General features: G+C 45.4%; 1 protein-coding gene across 1 annotated transcript in view; it reads right to left on the minus strand.

Annotated features, from left to right (window-relative positions):
• The window catches only part of KIF18A (kinesin family member 18A), a 221245-nt gene that overhangs the window by 111876 nt on the left and 89685 nt on the right, over positions 1 to 19684 (minus strand). The window contains exon 6 of the mRNA XM_069221971.1: positions 16860 to 17057. Within this exon, the coding sequence (XP_069078072.1) occupies positions 16860 to 17057 (198 nt within the window). The remainder of the gene's footprint in view (positions 1 to 16859; positions 17058 to 19684) is intronic.

Consider the following 19684-nt stretch of genomic DNA (forward strand, 5'->3'; position numbering starts at 1 on the left):
CGACAGTAATGCGTTATGTGTTGCACCATCAAAACATAGTGTGTGATTCTCAAGATAATTTACTTATTTGAATATCTTGCATCTGTTCTATGGTGTATTTAACGCTAATTATGTTGGCACCATAGACCCTTTTATAGCAATGAGAATAAAAAAAAAGTTACATCACATTCCAAAATATTCCTTAAATCCCAAAGTTATGAAAGGAATTAAACCTGTTATTGTAGATTTAATAATTTTGGTGCCTATTGTCAGTACATGCAACACCCCGATTCTCCTGATTAGAAGGCAGGAAAGACTAGCGTGAAGTGCATGCACATCAGTCGTTATTCAGGACCTCGATGTGTTTATTTCCACTTTTACTGTGGTGCACAACCCTGCAAACACACTTTACAGCACTACAGCCATCACTCTATTGTTCACTGTGATGGATCTATGTTTCACCTTCCTTTCTATACCCCTACATGAAGAGTCAACAACTTTTTACCTTTGATTGTGGCAGAGGCTCACACAGAGGTATATGGCATTCCCATCCATCTTTTCCCAAGCTTTGAAATGAGACATGCACACGTTGGTCTTCCTCCAAAAAACATTAAATTGCTCCCTGATATAGAGTTTGGTGGAAAGGGTACACAACTGAGTACCCTGCTCGTCAAAATATCGGTCCGCCTGCCTCATGTAGCAATGGAAGACGTTAAGTATTCCCTCAGAGAAAGGGCATTTCAGTGTCCATTAGAATTAGTTTGGAAGGTTAATGCCTGTTATTCCTGTATATCAATGCCAGGAAACACCTGGAGGTGGAAGACAAAAAAAAACACACAATAATAACTTCCTCAACCTGGGAGTAGACTCTTTCAGGTATGCGCCTTCTTGGGAATGGTAGGGTACTGCCCACTTCAAGGGCTGAAGAGGCAGATCAAGCCTTTGTGCACATAAAGTAAGCATTAACCTCTACCCCTACACTGGGGCTTCTTGATTATGATAAACATTTTAAACTGTATTGTCTTGAACGCAACAGATTTGCTCTTGGGGTCAAGGGGATCAGAAATAATTAACTGTTATTATGGTTATGCTTTTGTGCACATTGCTGCTGGGTTACCTATCTATCTGTGGTTCCTTTCAGAGACATAGGAAAACGTTGTGCTCAGATGCACCCCGATTATTGCAGTCCTTCACACAGTTGCCCCAATTTTGCTCACCGTAGAAACACAGCACCCCTCCATCACAAGATTGTCCCAATATGAGATCTTATTATTGCCCTCTTCTCATTTTACCTTAGCACATTGTCTTGCCTTAACAAGGCGTGGCTTATGCCTACCTGCAAAGATGGTGAGCCGATGACTGCCTTCTGGCCAGTCTATATTAAAGGCCTTGTAAATAAAGGAGAACCAAACATCTTCTCATTCAATAGGAGTTCTTAAGTTAATTTCAACAAGGATTTCAATGACCACACTGATAATTTTGGGTGTGTTTGAGAACGTGAGACAGCATGGGTATTTGTGCCTTAAGACCAACTGGCTCGTCTTAGTGTAGTTTCAGTAGGAGTGAAAGGTAGATGCAGCAGGGAGGTGGGGATTAGAGATAATAGACAACCACTTCTTTATAAGGTGTATGTGCCCATCCGAGAAAATCGGTTAGATTGCGAGTACTGTTCATTCTTCAAAAATCTACGTAACCTTCTCTTTGACCGGATAATGCTTCTAACCCGGATTAAAACAGCAGATATGACTTCCATTTACAAATAATTAGTGTGAACATGAAAATCTTTTTTAGGAAGGGGTGGGTGGTTGTGAACATAGCACATTCAGTGACAATGGAGAAAATGTTCCCAGTCTGGATCTCCGTTTTAGACCGTGGCCAGACAATCGAGACTGTAGTGTTCACACTACTAGGGAAAACATTACTGAACATAACCTCCATGTCATCACAAGCAACCTCTCCCCACTTTCCCTTAGTTCTACCTGTGCATTAAAACACCCTTGTACTACCTCTTCACTTTCATCCCTCTGTGAGGCGTATTTCCCTCTTTCTCACAAATACACATATATATACATGGTTGCCACTAGGTAGTTATAGTTAGGACCAAGTTTCTATGTAAAAAGCATTTTTTTTAATTGCCTATATCTTAGCCGCTGCTTGACGAATCTTCATGAAAAACTTTCCCAAAAAAAAAGTCAGTCCCGTCAGCTGCTCCCTGGAAAGTTTCAGGGTGATCCGCCCAGGGAGGGCTGTGATAAAAAAAAAAAAAGGTGGGATGGGTAAGTTTCCTCATTAATTTATTCCATAGGGATTTTGAACAGCAACAGCACAAAAATTACTGAATGGAATTACATCAAATTGGGCAGGAATGTATTTCGTGGGCCAGAAAGTACGTTTTTTTTTTTTTGTTTTGGTGTAATTCCCTTAAGTAGTTTTAGACAAATGAAAGAAAATCCAAATTTGTTTATCTAGGGACGTGAAGGATTCGGGACCCCTCCCGATCTCAACCAGAGATCTGATTGGCTGATAACACTTCAACATCAGAAGTCGCTGAAGTATTGTCAGCCATCTTTGGACTTGGCTTAAGCCCACTGCCTCGGAGATCGCCACTTCCCTGGAGTTTATAATTTATTTACGTGTGAGGGGGGGGAAGCAAGGGGGGTGCGGGCCACCTCTTCCCCATGGCTGTGTTATAATATGCCGGTGGGGGGGGGCAGGGGGGGGGCTGGGGGTGGCGGTCACATGGCCACCTCCCGCTACCCCAGGTACCACCACCTCCCCAGGGTGTTACTGTATTAATATGGAGGGGGACCGCGGACCAACTCAGAGTCTCACGCACTCACTAACAAACCCACTGAGACACTAGCACACCTACACACAGACAACCACATGCACCCACCCACAGACCCGCGCGCACACTGACACACCCACTAAAACACTGATGTACGCACTCTCACACCCAGACAACCACTCTCAACCCCAGATACACCCTCTCACATCTATTCTGACACCCAGGAAGGCTGCAGCCAACTTCATGGCATGGCAAAGGGCTGTGCACAGCATGGGGTTAGGCACAGGGTCTGGCTGAAGGCCAGGTCTTGCAGGCAACCTCTGCTGCACACAGGCAAAAGCCTGCATGGTGCAAGGTTGGGTGCTTATAGGGGGTTGGCCTCAGGGCTTGGCTGCAGGCCAGGCCCTGTTGCCAGCTGTCGCCACGCACGACCGAAAGGCCGTGCGCGGTGGTGGTTCGATTAACATATAGTAATGAAAATTACTATACGTTTAAAAAAAAAAAAACATTTAAATTCACTGACTAAATCATAGGTTACAGGGACGTTATAGTTAGGCAATAGAAATGAGAAAATAAAAATCGGGACCTTGCCATGCACTTCTAATTACCCGACGAATTACAGCACTCATTACATCTTTGATAATATCATTGATAACGTCACTAACTCCTGCAATAAATTATTGATCACACACCTGTGCATGGCAGGGGTGTGAGTTATAGTTTCTCTAGGGCATGAGTTCTAGTTTATTGAGGTGACTAACTATAACTGGTGAATTTCTATGGTTTCGTACATTTAAAATGTGAGTCTAACTATAACGTCACTGTAATCTTTGTTTTTTTTAAAGTGAATACATATATGTTACCTAGTGGCTGCCGCATTTAAGTAGTTATTGTTAGGACCATGTTTCCACAGAAAAAGCGTTTTTTGACTTGCCTATCTCTTTGGCACTGCTTGACGAATCTTCACGAAATTTCCCCCCCCCAAAAAGTGCCCTGGTGATTTTTGTTGTGCACTTTCGGGTTGATCCATCCAGCATGGGCTGACAAAAAACGGGGGTCAAAAAAGCTGCATTTTCCATGTTAATTGGGACCTTTGAACTGGACTACAGCCCGAACCACTGGACGGAATTACACCAAAATGGGCAGAAAGCTAGCCTTCAGTACGCAGATTGTGCCTGCGCTTATTTGGTGTAAATCCATTCAGTAGTTTTTGAGGAATTTAAGGAAATACAAAATTGTATATCTCTGACTGCGATGACTTCGAGAATAGTGAATAGTGATGAGCTCATGCAGGGAAATGCAGAGCTCTGATTGGCTGCCAATACTTCAACCAGGAAGTGTGGGCAGCCATCTTGGTAATCTGCTTCAGCCGAGTCCCAACAAATCACACAAAAAAAAAAAAAAAAAAAAAAACAGGTGTCAGGATAGCCACACCCTGGCCCCTTAGCTCTGGTGTATGGTATATGAAATATAATGCAGGGTAAGCCACGTGCCCCTCACCCACAGCCCCGGGGACTGCTACCTCCCTGGGGTTTCTCAAAAATGAGAATGTGGCAAGGGGGGGGGGGGGGTGGGCACGCGGCCTCGCGCAGACCCAGGGACCATCACCTCCCTGGGGCTTGTTTGTATTTGAATGCGCCCTCCCCCCGGCAGCCCCGAGGACCACCACCTCTCCGAGGTTCTAGTTAAATCTAATTCAAGGGAGCCAAGCGCCCACCCTCCGCAGCCCCCGGGGCCACCACCTTCCTGGGGCGAAAAGAAAAGAAAAAAGGGGTATGTTTCGGACCCCGGCAGTCCTGTGGACTGCCACTTCCCCAGGCCTAAATTTGCAGTTGGAGGGGGGGTGACCCCACTGAAGGATTCAATGATGGCCCTGAGGACTGCCAGCACCCGGGGCCATTTTCTGCTATATCCCGGGGTACCCACACACAGGACACAGCTGTAGGAAGATGGCTCTGTATATACTATCTCAAAGTGAGAGATTGTATGCACAGAGTCCACGGGTTCCCCTTAGAGGTTGATAATGGCAAAATTAGATATTTCTAATACTCTATTTTGTGGTAGTGTGGTCGAGCAGTAGGCTTATCAGAGTGTAGTGTTCAGCATTTGTTGTACACACACAAGCAATAAATGAGGAACACACACTCAAAGACTTAACTCCAGGCCAATAGTTGTTATATAGAAAAATATATTTTCTTAATTTATTTTAGAACCACAAGATTCAAGATTTGAAGTAAATACATACAATGCAACGTACTCCACACAGGTAAGTAAGGAACTTTGAATTACTGCAGTAACATACACAGTATAGGATAAAATGCCAATAAGCTATTTTTAAAGTGGACACAGTGCAAAAATCAACAGTTCCTGGGGGAGGTAAGTATGGTTAAATTTCTGAGCTAAGTAAAGCACTTACAAGTTCAGCCTCCTGGGCATAGGCAACCCACTATTGGGGGTTCAAGGCAACCCCAAAGTCACCGCACCAGAAACACAGGGCTGGTCAGGTGCAGAGGTCAAAAGAGGGCCCAAAACACATAGGCGCCTATGGGGAACATGGGTGCCCCGGTTTCAGTCTGCTAGCAGGTAAGTACCTGCGTCCTCGGGGAGCAGACCAGGAGGGTTTTGTAGAGCACTAGCGGGACACAAAACACACCTTCAGCAGCACAGGGGCGGCTGGGTGCAGTGTGAAAAGCTGGCGTCGGTTTTGCTATTGAAAGCAATGCAGGGACCCGGAGGTCGCTTACGCAATGCAGGCAGGGCACAGGGGGGGCATCTCGGGCCAGCCACCGTCTGGGCTAGGAAGAGGGCCACCTGCTGAACACTCCTGCACTGGAGATTGGTTCCTTTCGGTCCTGGGGGCTGCGGGTGCAGTGCTTGGTCCAGGCGTCGGGTTCTTTGTTCCAGGAAGTCGCGGTCAGGGGGAGCCTCTGGATCCTCTCTGCAGGCGTCGCCATGGGTGTGCAGGGGGGTCATCTCAGGTTACTCACGAGTTCGCAGTCTCCTGGGAGTCCTCCCTGCGGTGTTAGTTCTCTGGAGCTCGAGCCGGGGGCATCGGGTGTAGAGTGTGAAGTCTCATCACGCTTCAAGCGGGAAGAGTGAGTTCTTTAAAAGTTGCAAAAATGTTGCTGTTGGTGAACAGTGCCGCTTTTCTCTGAAGTTTCTTGGTCTTTCGGTTCAGGGCAGTCCTCTGAATCCTCAGAGGTCGCTGGTCCCTGTCGGATGCGTTGCTGTGCAGGTTCTTTGAGTCTGGAGACAGGCCGGTAGGGCTGGAGCCAAGTCAGTTGTCGTCTCCGTCGTCTCTGCAGGGCTTTCAGGTCAGCAGTCCTTCTTTGTGTAGGTTGCAGGAATCTGATTTCCTGGGTTCTGGGTCCCCCTAAATACTAAATTTAGGGGTGTGTTCAGGTCAAGAGGGCAGTAGCCAATGGCTACTGTCCTGGAGGGTGGCTACACCCTCTTTGTGCCTCCTCCCTGTGGGGAGGGGGGCACATCCCTAATCCTATTGGGGGAATCCTCCAATCTCAAGATGGAGGATTTCTAAAAGGTAGGGGTCACGTCAGCTCAGGACACCTTAGGGGCAATCCTGACTGGTGGGTGACTCCTCCTTGTTTTTCTCATTATCCTTTCCTGCCTTGCCGCCAAAAGTGGAGGCAGTGGCCAGAGAGGCGGGCATCTCCACTAGCTGGGATGCCCTGGGGTGCTGTAACAAAAGGCATGAATCTTTGAGGCTCACCGCCAGATGTTACAGTTCCTGCAGGGGGAGGTGAGAAGCACCTCCACCAAGTACAGGCTTTGTTCCTGGCCACAGAGTGACAAAGGCATTCTCTCCATGTGGCAAGAAACTCGTCTGGTTGTGGCAGGCTGGCAGAAACTGGTCATCCTAGCACTAGGAGTCAGACTGGTATTCAGGGGGCATCTCTAAGATGCCCTCTGGGTGCATTTTACAATAAATCCCACACTGGCATCAGTGCGCATTTATTGTGCTGAGAAGTTGGATACCAAACTTCCCAGATTTCAGTGTAGCCATTATGGAACTGTGGAGTTCGTGTTTGACAAATTCCCAGACCATATACTCTTTATGGCTACCCTGCACTTACAATGTCTAAGGTTTTGCTTAGACACTGTAGGGGCATAGTGCTCAAGCACATATGCCCTTACCTATGGTATAGTGCTCCCTGCCTTAGGGCTGTAAGGCCTGCTAGAGGGGTGACTTACCTATGCCACAAGCAGTGTGAGGTGGGCTTGGCACTCTGAGGGGAATGCCATGTCGACTCAGTAATTTTCTCCCCACCAGCACAACAAACTGAGAGGCAGTGTGCATGTGCTGAGTGAGGGGTCCCCAGGGTGGCATTAGACATGCTGCAGCCCTTAGAGACCTTCCCTGGCATCAGTGCAGTTGGTAACAGGGGTACCATTTACAAGGGACATATCTGTCTGCCAGGGCTGTGCCAAATTGTGGGAACAAAGGTACAGTTTAGGGAAAGAACAGGCGACTGGGACATCGCAAGTAACCTGAGAAGACCCCCTGGACCCCCACAGCGACACATGCAGAGAGGATCCAGAGGCTCCTCCTGACCGCGACTGCCTGGAACAAAGAACCAGAAACCTGGACCAAGCACTGCACCCGCAGCCCCCAGGACCAGAAGGAACCAAACTCCAGTGCAGGAGTGACCACCAGACGACCCTCTGCCTAGCCCAGTCGTGGCTGGCTTGAGAAGCCCCCTTGCGCCCTGCCTGCACCGCTAGAGTGACCCCCGGGTCCCTCTATTGATTCCTATTGAAAACCGGACACCTGCTAAGCACACTGCACCCGGCCGCCCATGTGCCGCTGAGGGTGTGTTTTGTGTGCCTACTTGTGTCCTCCCCCCAGTGCTCTACAAAACCCCCCTGGTCTGCCCTCCGAAGATGCAGGTACTTACCTGTTGTCAGACTGGAACTGGAGCACCCCTGTTCTCCATAGGCGCCTATGCGTTTTGGGCCCTCCTTTGACCTCTGCACCTGACCGGCCCTGTGTTGCTGGTGCAGTGACTTTGGGGTTGCCTTGAACCCCCAACGGTGGGCTGCCTATGCCCAGGAAACTGAACTTGTAAGTGCTTTACTTACCTCAGAAACTTGACCATATTTACCTCCCCCAGGAACTGTTGAGTTTTGCACTGTGTCCACTTTTAAAATAGTGGGTTGCCATTTTATCCTATGCTGTGTATGTTACTGCTCTAATTCAAAGTTCCTTACTTACCTGTGTGGAGTACCTTGCAATTTATGTATTTACTTCAAATCTTGAATCTTGTGGTTCTAAAATAAATTAAGAAAATATATTTTTCTATATAAAAACTATTGGCCTGGAGTTAAGTCTTTTGAGTGTGTGAACCACATTTATTGCTTGTGTATGTACAACAAATGCTTAACACTACCCTCTGATAAGCCTACTACTCAACCACACTACCACAAAATAGAGCATTAGAATTATCTAATTTTGCCACTATCTTACCTCTAAGGGGAACCCTTGGACTCTGTGCACACTATCTCTTACCTTGAGATAGTATATTCAGAGTCAAATTTCTACACCACCCCATTGCCGTTTTCTTCAATTTCAATGGAGACGGCAGATGTTCGAATTCGCCTCCCTTCCGTTCAGTCTTTCTTCCGTTCCTTTGTGCTTCACCAAGCTTCTTCTTCCGGTGGTCAAATCTCTCCACTCCAGGGTATCAGGATTGTAATATACCTTAACGATCTTCTTTTGATGGTTCAATGTCCTCGTCGTCTCTCTTGTTACCTCCAGTCATCGGTTCATCTTCTGGAATCTCTGTGTCTCGTTATCAACAGGACCAAATCAGTCCTGGCCCCAAACCAATCTCTTCAATTCCTGGGTTTTGTGGTGGATTCGGCCAAGGCCTTTCAGCCCGCAAAATTGGGCAAAATCCAGCACAAACTCAGATGGACTCTGAGAAAGGACTCCACTTCCCTGAAAAAGGACTCCACTTCCCTGCGCAATCTGGCTCGCATTATAGGCCTACTCTCGTCTTCTATCCAGGCGATCTTTCCGGGCCCCCTCCATTACCGGGCCCTCCAACGGCTAAAGATTTCTCATTTGCGCAAGGGCCTCAGTTATTCTACAGTGGTTCCTCTGTCGGACAAAGCCAAGGAGGAGCTTCAACGGTGGATTTCCCACATGGAGGCATGGAATGGTCGTGCGATCTTCGGTTCTCAGCCCGATCTGATTATCGAGTCCGACGCCAGATCCTCCGGTTGGGGGGCACATTATGGCGAGTTAGCCAGAGACGCAGTATGGTCTTCAGAAGAACGGTCCCTTCTCATCAATCGCCTGGAACTCCTGGCAGGTTCTTTTGCGGTTCAATGCTGGACGAAAGACAGAACGAAATGTTGTGTCCTTTTGAAAATGGACAACGTGGCAGCTGTACGCTAAATCAATCATCTAGGGTTCAAAAGCTCTGTCCAATCTAGCGAGGTCCTTCCGGGAATACTGTCACTCACACCAAGTTTCGGAGGTGGCAGAACACCTTCCGGGAGTCTCCAATCAGGTTGCACATTCGCATATAACACGCGATCCAGGCCAGATGGGGTCCCTTCTCTGTGGGCATTTTTGCATCCCGACTGGATTGTCAACTCAAGAGATATTACAGATGGAGACCGGATCCGGGGGCGGTAGCCACGGATGCGTTCCTCCAGGATTGGTCTCAGGAGAGAGGCTATGCTTTTCCCACATTCGCCATGATAAAGAGAGTTTTATCCCAACTTGGGATACAGCGGGCGAACTTGACGATAGTCACCCCGATATGGAGGTCTCAAGCCTGGTTTCCAGTTCTAATGGAACTTTCTTGGGATTCTCCAATCCCTCTTCCCCTACTCCCAGATCTCCTTCTCAATCCAGCGGGTCTTCCACATCCTCTTATTGAGAAAGGCAGCCTCAACCTGATGGCTTGGAGAATTACCAGAGATGCGGGAAAATCCTAGGGATTTTGCCAGCGGCTGCAGCTCTCCCCGCAAAAGCCTGGTCAGACAATAGTGACAAGAGGTACAACTCTGCATGGAAACGCTGGTTGGGTTGGTGTCTTCAACGACGCTTGGATCCCATGGGGCGGGCAATGTCCCTATAGTCAATTTCCTAGCGAATCTCGCTTCGTTAGGGATGGCCCATAGGTCGATAAATACCTTTCGTTCCGCTATTTAGGCAGGTCAATTTGTCTAATTGAGGGTTCCCCTGCTGGACAGCATGCAAGCTTTTGAGGGGCATCAGGTTATCCTTACCTCCTCAACCTCGATATTCTTCCCTTTGGGATGTCAATAGGGTTTTGAATCTCTTCCGGGATTGGCCATCGAATAAGTATCTTTCCAGGAAACTACTCTCTGCCAAGTTAGCGACCCTGCTGTGCCTTTTGCCATGTCGTAGGGTCTCCGATGTCCGGGCACTGGATTTGTCTGGCAGAGTGTTCGCTCCACAAGGGGTCACCTTTCATATTCGGAGACGTACCAAGTCTGATTCTAGGGTGATTTCATATCCGATATTTCCCCACGTCCCTCAATTATGTGTAGTCAAAGCGATTAAGGCTTGTGAGTCTGTAACCAGTGAGCTTAGACCGCACAGGGAGAATCAACTTCTCATCGCTTTGACGAAACTCCATAGGACAGAGATGTCTCCTTCGATAGCTAGACGAGTTAGATTGGCGATGAGTGAGGCTGGTATAAATATATCTGTTTTCGTGGCCCACTCTGCACGAGGGGCAATGGCATCTAAGGCATGGACTTTGGGGGCAAGTTTGGAGGATACCCTTAAGGCAGCTGACTGGTCTTTGGACTCCACCTTCAAGAAATTTATATTTTAGACCGATCCAAACAGTGGCCTCGCTAGTGGTCGATAAGCTTTAAACTAGCCTAATCCTCGCCTCCGGTCCTGAGTAAAATGAAAAATTTCCTAGCTATCGGAACAGAAAGTTTCACTTCTATTAAGGACATGGAGGTGAGGATTAGTCCCTCCTTTCTGACTGTTTCATGGACCCGCCCTATTTCAGGTGGGGAAACTGTTTACGTGAATTTTATGCTCTTATGTTTGCTGCATTCGCACTGACTGTTATATTAATACATCTTGTCTTGGTTTAGTTCGATCGTTGGTTTTCTTATGGCCTCCTAAGTTCACTTGTACGCTTGGACTGTAGATGCTTAAGGTTGAAGTTTGATTTTGTAGGTACGGATACTTCGAAGCAGGAATGAAATATTTCGATCTGGATAGGGATCACAGGAACAAAGAGAAAGAGGAAGAGAAGACGGGCGGCGGACCTGTTAGACGTCGGCTGGATGATGATTGGCTAAGAGTAGAAGTCTGTCTTCAGTGTTGTTTTCCACGCTATGCCTTTTGTGAAAAGTAGTTCAGAACGTTGTGTTTGCTTCTTTAAACTTGCTATTGAGAAATTAAGTGAAGAAAGAACAGCCTAATCCTTGCCTCCGTGTCCTTAATAGAATTGAAACTTTCCCGTACGATAGCTAGGAAATTTTTCATTATTGAAGAAAAAACTATGCATGGAGGGGACACGAGTTATAGTTACCTTGGGCCGCAAATTATAGTTACTTGAAATAACTAACAATAAATGTAGAATTTCTCTGGTTTTGTGAGAGTAAATTCAGAACCTAGCTATAATGTCCCTGTAAACTTTTTTTTAAGTGAATTTCTAAGGTTTTTTACATTCTATTTCATAACTATAACATCCCTGTAACCTTTGGGTTTTTTTCAGTGAATTTCTATGTTTAAAAAAAAAAAATTACATAATGTGTTTTTCATTACTATACGCTAATCTAGCCATTGCATTGCACAGCCTTCGGTATGCGCTGCGGGGTTGGCTGCAGGATCTGGCCTGTAGCCAGTCCCTGCAACTAACCCCCCTAACCATCCAACCCCACGCTGTACACTGCCTTTGGCCATGCACAGCAGGACTTGGCCTCAGGGCCTGTCTCTCTGGGTGTGAGAATAGGTGCGAGAGGGTGGCTCTGGGTGTGAGAGTGTCTGATTGTGCTCCAATAGATAAAAGATGTATTCACTTCCGCAAAGGATTTAAGATTGTTTTTCAATATTGAATTGCGGAGAAAACACACATGCTTTGCCTTCGCCAAGCCCAGGAGTTAGGATCATTCGTCCTTTCCAGATGTGGAGCTTTTACTGGGGCATCTGCTACATTTATATTTGTAAGTGCTTCCTGCTATTTAGGTTTAATTTCTGTGAAATGAGCATCATAGCCAGAACAGAATTACACCTGCTCTTTTATCTAACAAGAGTCCACAGTTTGCACAAAATGTCTATCCAACTATAGCACTTTCTAATAGTAGTTAGGTAGTAAGCGCTACCTCGTTGTTTTAATGGCCAGTGTGGGGGGGGCGCACAGCCCCCCTTCCCCTGTTGATTTTGGCCCTAGGGATGCTATACCCCAGGGCCCACTACAATTCCGTGTGTGGGGGGGAGGTAGGGGGAGACATGGCCCTCCCTCCCCAGGCCGATCTCAGCCCCCCAGACCCCATCCCCTGGCCTTCAATGAAAGGACCGGGGGGGGGGGGGTTATGTGGCGCCCCCCTCCCCTGGCTGATCTCGGCCCCAGAGACCCCATCCCCTGACCTAAACATTTTTTTGGGTTGGAGGGGGCTGCGTGGCCCCACGGGACCCCATCTCCCGGGGCCAGCCACAACATATTTTTTTTAGGAGCCCCTCCCAGAACAGATTTTGGCCCCGAGGACCCCATCCCCTGGGGCCCATCTATATTAAATGGGGGTAGGGGGCCATGCGGCTCCCCTCCCCGGGCCAATTTTGGCCCCAGAAACCCCATCCCCGGGCACAGCCATCTCTCCTGGGTGCCCTCCAGGGCGCCCAGTGTGCAATGGGACTGCGGGGGGAGCCTCAAGGCCACCGCGGTCCCAGCCAGCTCCTCGTCTCCTGCAGGAGCCGGCATTGCTGTCACAGAGAGGGACTTGCTAAAGATGCAGCTCTCGCTCTGTGAGAGCAATTGTTTACTCTGTTTCCCTGCCTGCATGTCTGCAGGCAGGGAAACAGAGAAAACCTCTGCTTGCAGCAAGTTAGAGCTGTTTGACAGCTCTCACTTGCTGCAAACAGAGTGGTTGCTCTGAGCTGTCAAAGCTCCCACCAAGGCGGAGCAAACAGCCAAGTCCCAGGGGTGGGCACCCCGGACAAAGCAGAAGCTGGCACAGGTGGTGCCGATTATTGGCTCCTCGAGGGGGGACTGCACAACCCTGCTCCAACATCAGAATTTGCCCCCGGGAGGTGGTGGTTCCAGGGGCCAGGAGTCCGCAACGGAGATCCTTCATTCTTTTGTTTTAGCCCCGGGGAGGTGGCAGTCTCCAGGGCTGCTTGGGCTGTGTGCCACCCTGTATTTCAATCAACATTTGTCCCGGGGAGGTGGTGGTCTCTGAGGGTGCGGGGGTCATGCCCCCCCACCCCCACATTTAATCTCTTATCGCCCTGGGGAAGTGGCAGTCACAGGGGCTAATACGAGCCCATAGGAGGAGGACCCTGTGTGCACCCTTTCTTTTTAAAGCCCCCAGTGCCCCTGGGACCTAGCACACCCATAGGCAAAAGAAAAAGGTCATGAGACCTTTTTTTTTTCTTTTTTAAATGCTTTTTAGCCTGGGGGTAGGGGGTCTGTTACAGCCCCCTAGACAAAGGCTAGGGGCTAAGGGTGACCCTACTCTGGCCTCTTTTCTGTTTTTTAAAACTTCTTTTGTGGGACTCGGCTGAAGCAGAGTCCCAAGATGGCTGCGAACACATCTCTGCTGAAGTGTTAGCAGACAATGAGATTTCAGCATGGGCAAAGTTGGTTCTGCAGAGGATCTGCGTCCCTAGATATCTATATTATTTAAACTCTAATATCTCCACAACTACTGAAGGGATTCACAGGAAATCACAATAAGCACACTTCCTGGACCAAGAGCTAGCTTTCTACCAAATATGGTGTAAATCCGATCAGCGGTTTGGACTGTAGTTGTGTTCAAAAATGTGAAAAATCCCATTGACATAGAATGGGGGAAAAGTGTTTTGGGACTTCTCTTTTTCTTGGCCCCTGCTTGACAGATCACCCTGAAACTTTCAAGACAGTAGTTGAACTGACCAAAATAAAGGTTTTGAAAATGTTGTGAAGATGCGTCGAATGGCGACAAAATTATTGGCAAAACAAAAAACGAACGCTCTGTCTGTGGGGAAAAAAGGTCCTAACTGTAACTACCTACTGGCAACTGCCAGTAGGTTTTATATATATATATATATATATATATATATATATACACACACACACATATATATACACACAAAACAAACACACACATATACATGTAAAAATAAGACTTTCCAACTTTCAGTAGACGTATAGTCAATAGATAATTTACATACTGGTAAGTAACTTGTGTTTTCTAAGACAAAACCCCCCATATCCAACATGAAGAAAACTGCCCTAGAATTAAAGAGAATTCCGCACTCTAGGCACTAAATATAGTTCAAGCCAAGAACGTTTCTCATATCCCGAGACTTCTACATTACTCAGGGCCTGCTTTACAAATCATTAAGAATGTTTCACCTGTAATCATTTTTCTGCAAACAATGTATCGTTCGTTTAATCACAAAGCATAAAACTAGCGCGTCGACACCATTATATGTGTGCATTAACTTCCACGTACGACATTAATCTAGCATTTGACGTAGAAAGGTAGTGTTGTATCAGACTAACAAAAGTATCAAAAAGAAAGAAAAAACTCTACAGCCATTCACAGCTGCAGAAACGAGCGCATACTCTTCAAATACCACCTACATACATACGTACGAGTGCATCTAATTTTATTCAGGATACCATACGGCCATGCCAGTTTTTAAGTTCATGGTCACTGTTCAAGAACTGAAATATAAAAATATATATTTTGGGCCACCAACCTGGTTAGCAGAACATTCCACTGACAGCTGGTAACAAAGTAAATTACATGCTTAAATGCTCTCTGGGGAAACTATCAATTTCTATGGATGCAGATTTCTCAGTTCCATGTGTTTGTCTTTTAATCAGTGGGGAACACAGTACAGATTTTACAACACAAGAAAGCACTGACAAATGCGATTTTTTTAAAGGTAAGTTTGACATCAACTCACAAAGAGAAACAGTAGGCTACGGTCAAATTAGTGAGAAATCTTCTTCCCACCCATCAAGCTAAAGGTTAGAATAATGATGTGGCCAGATGAAAGCAATAAATAGTCCTTTCATTTATCATTACGTTGCGCGATGATAAAAAGTTATTTTAAGCTGGCCAATGTGGAGCGGAAGAATAGAGGAAGAGTCAAGAGGGGCAGTTGTGTGCGCTTCTGCAGGGGAGTTGGAACACAGATAATTCTCTTTTCAAACAGTCAAAGTTTATTTCGGCTTTCGCTTAGAACGCATCACATCTGTTTTATTTTGCCAGAACATCGACGAAACACTGCAATCACCGATTCAAATATACACTCAGGAGGCACTGTTGCCATGGTGTTTTCTCTCTTTAGCATTAACGGTATCCCAAGGAAAAAGGTTACTTTCGACTAACAGCTCAAATTCTCTAGTTACTTTGGCCCATAGTCAATCATTAATATTAGTTGATTTCGCATATAATAACCAATAAACATACAATATACGCATGTAAGAAATCTACTTAAAGTAATTAACATCCAATAAAAACAGGGCATTTCGTAAGTTCATGTCATGGGAGGCAAGAAACACATGAATCACAATGGCCCATCATCTAAACAAAGCAATCAGCAGGAGTCATCCCAGATCCTGGGAAGACATTTTAATAATACTATAGCTCACTGTATAAATAATGTAAAACATCTATGGTTGGTATGCAAGGAACACATATAAATTGCAAAAAATCAGCTTACTGAACAATAAGGAAGGTTAACTTGCACCTTTTTTTAAAAGCCTTTTCAATGTCAGCTAGCACTGGAGCAGGAAGGGAAGAAATGAGAATAGTTACCCTATTTTAACAGCAAAACCTTTGGTTTCAAGAGTATGAAACAGCATAGGCGCTGGAAGTACGGATGTAGGAGGTGCTGCCACACCCCCAAAAGAACCGTGTTGTAGTTAAGAATGTGAAAGACCAATAGAGGCCTTTAAATATATTTTTTTTATCTTGACACATTCGTGGAGCTTTCAAAGATAGAGGTCAAATGACAGGCTGTCTCACAAATTGCTGCTTATTCTTTTAACACGAGATTAGTGTTTAGTTTTCTTTTTCTAACTGCAACGTTTTGTGCATTTTGTAAGGTTAACAATCTTATTTCAGTACAGGGAGTGCGACAGGAAAGGTTGTAGGGCGTCAGTTTTTTTTCTAACCCAACAAAATGTAAATACATTTAAATTAAATAAACTGTACAAATATTTCAAAATATATCAGAAGTAGTTAGGAAAGTTCAAATGAAGCACTTTTTGTATAACTCTGAAGTGCGATGAAAACAAAGATTTTAATAGGATGGAAACAAATCAAGACACTTTACTTGGGGATGTGCAAACGATTAATATTTGCAAAACCCCGTTTTTCACACATGGTCATTTATGCGCTACAGTGTTATAAGTAGAACTGCATGTCAGTGCGAGTTCTGTGGTCTCTTCAAAGGAAAATGTGCTTGCTATCTGTAAGATAAGTAATAGATTTGTGCACCGGCTACACACCACATCTTTGAATGAGGATGGCTCATTTGCAATACTTATTGTTTGTGTGACGCTTAGATTTTTCGCAATTTCTATGAGTTTAGTAATACAGTATTGAAGGCAGCCCCACTGGGGGCGTGCACGAGGTCTAAAATCATAGGGGTGTGCAGTCTTTTAGGCATGCATGCTCCATCCTTTTACAGGGTCTAGACTTCTTTCAAACCACTTCTAAGACCATTCCAAACAAAGTAGAATACACCTTTGATTTTATATGCGGTTCATAAGTAATGGTAATTCATGCTAAAGGCTCAGTGGTCAAGGAAATCTATTCATCATCCTGTATAGTAAAACCCACTACATAATAAAAAATGCAACGCACTCCCATTTTGGCTGACTTCAAAGTGTGCATAAATTGTACATACCTTAGGGTCTGCTAGAGCATTAATTACGTTTCCAAGAGCCAAGAGAGACCGATTAATGTTTGCCCCCTCTCGAAGGCGAGCACCTTTAGTATTTGTAGCACTGGCACGTTCTGACCCTGCCAAGTCAATGAGGCACATTTTAGCAAGGCGCACATTTGGGTTGATACCTGCTGCTTTGTCTTGCTGTCGCAAATAAATCTGCAAGGGGATAAGATATACAAGTAATCAACATTACAAAACTACTGCTGTTTAAGTGCAGCACAAAAACCGTAAAAATAGGTACAAAATGTGACTGAGAGCACTAATGACAGCTTTACAACATACAGAACATATAGCATCGGATAACAAATAAACACTATCAACAAGTAACTGGCTTTGAATTACAGAAATTGAAAATGTGTTAGTGCTGCAACCCAAGGGCACTCAAACATTACATTAAGCAGTGTTTGATATTAACCTAATCTGAAAAAAACATCAACAAACTTGACAAAACAACCATCCCTCATATCTGTTTTCCTCCAAGCAGGAAGGCAATACCATATTGACAGGACTGAATTAATTTTTAGAAGATGGCCCTCCGGGCAGACATTAATACAAAATACATGCAAGTAAGATATAAGTCTCTGTTCCATTCTTGCATTCTCTACATGGGCCCTCCCACCAGCCCAGGAAGAGCTCAGCTCTAGCAAACCCAACAGGAGTAAATAGTTATCTAAACCGATTTCTTATTCTTGATGATAATGGGGATCCTAAACAATTAAGCAGGATGACCCAGTGGCTGACTACAAAGTAGAAGGTTGTATTTTTGCGAAAACTAAAGTCATCTAAATTGTTACTTATATCCAACGAAGTAAACAAGTAATTGCATGGTGATTCTAATACTTGATCGGCACACTTCCTCTTCAAAGCTGAATAGAAACTGCTTGCACAGTAACTGAAACTGGAAAAAATTACTTTAAAAGAATATAGTTACTTTCAAACTTTTGGAGTGCCTGTGAGCCTCTGAGGGTGAAACCCCATCCTCTTATATAAGTGCGAACCATTTACTAGACACAGTTTTTATCTACATGGTTTGTCCAATATTCAAGGTTGTGGGTATAGCATGTGCTGATTGAAGGACAGGTGGGTGGGTGTCGTGCAGAAACTAGAGCAAGAACTAATAGCACAGGATTTACAGAAAAGGTGATGTTTCCTTCCTTTGTCGTCCTATTCTGCGTCCTTTCGAACTAGAAACTTCCTTATCAAAAGCTACCAGTCTCCTTGAAAATGGATTCAGATAACCGTGCTTGCAAAAGCTGCCCATGTTCTTGCCATACAAATGTCAGCGGTAGTGACGTTGTACATACTGCCTCGTAAATTTGCATCTAATGTTATACTCCCAGGTGATATGAGCAAATCTTAATATAATAGGCAGCCTTTAACTTAAAAATTACGTAGGGTCGGGATATATCAATTCTCACTAGCACACCTATGACAGCAAAATACAGTGCAAAGCACATCATGGCAAAGAAGAACAAGTTACTCTTTGGTAACGCTTTTCTGGTAGATACTCTGTCTAACTGCAGGTTCCTCACCTTGTGAATACCCCAGGTGCCAAAGTGGATCTGGAGATTTTTTCAGCATTGCTCATGTGTGGGGGCATAGTGTGGCTCAGCACCAGCTTTGTCCTGCCTCAGAAGTGATGCAAGAGCCACTTCTAGGCACCAAGCTCTTTCACAGATATCAACTTCGTTCGTTCTTGATTCTGTCCTCACGGAGCATATCAACTGATAAGGTATGAAAGTGTGCAGATCTCTGGTCTAGAATCTATTTATGGATGATAAAAAGATTCCATTCTACATAACAAGGAAGGAGGAAGAGTGGTAGGGTTAGCCAGAGCATTTGTCAGAAAGAACATTACAGAAAGTAAGCAACTTTTTCGTTTGATGGATACTTTTAACTGCAGAAGAATCCTTGCTAAAACTGTAGAATGGCTCAAACCAGAAATCCTGCAGGACTGAACGGGCAAAGTGCCCTTCCAGCTGGACCTGGCTTTCAGAACAGTAGTGCTTTGGGAACGTATGATGCAACACCTACATTGCCAGCTTACAGATGACCAGAAGAGCCACTCCACATGCTAGTGCAGTGGTAGAATCTTTAGCTCTGGTTGAATGAGCTGTCTGACCTTCTCCAGGCTGCGTCTTGGTCTCAGCGTAGCAGATCAATATAGACAAGACTACCCATCTTGATATGGTCCTGTTCTGCACTGCCTTAACCCTTTTCGTTCCAGTGAACTGCACAAGAAGTTCATTGTCCATCCGACGGTCTTTGGTACAACCAATGTAAAAGAATAAAGTTATTTTTGGATCCAAGCAGTGGATTCTCTCCTCCTCATTCAAGGGGTGAGGCAAAGCGAAGAATCTCGGAAGGGTGCTGGCTTGTCCAACATGAAAGGGTGTCACAACTTTCAGCAAAAATCCTGCTCTAGTCTACAACAACAATTTGTCTGGAAAGACAGCATAGTACAATGGATAAATAGACAGAGCTTGTAGCTCACTCACACGACAAACTGAGGTTATCACTATGAGGAAGACTGTTTTGGGAGTAAGGAGACAAAAAGGACAGCTGTGCATCGGTCAAATGGAGTACAGATGACAAAGGTGAGGGCCAAATTAAGGTACCACTGCAGCATTACAAAGGGTTTGGGCAGAAAATTATGGACCAGAAATGCATCACTACAGATGTTAAACCAGAACAGCAGTTTCGGTACATGTGAAAAAAGTTGAAAGGGCTGATAAGTAACCTTTAACTGTGCCCACAACAAGACACTACTTGGCTAAAGTGAA

The sequence above is a fragment of the Pleurodeles waltl genome, chromosome 3_1 (genome assembly GCF_031143425.1).
Source record: "Pleurodeles waltl isolate 20211129_DDA chromosome 3_1, aPleWal1.hap1.20221129, whole genome shotgun sequence".
Classification (NCBI taxonomy): Eukaryota; Metazoa; Chordata; class Amphibia; order Caudata; family Salamandridae; genus Pleurodeles; species Pleurodeles waltl.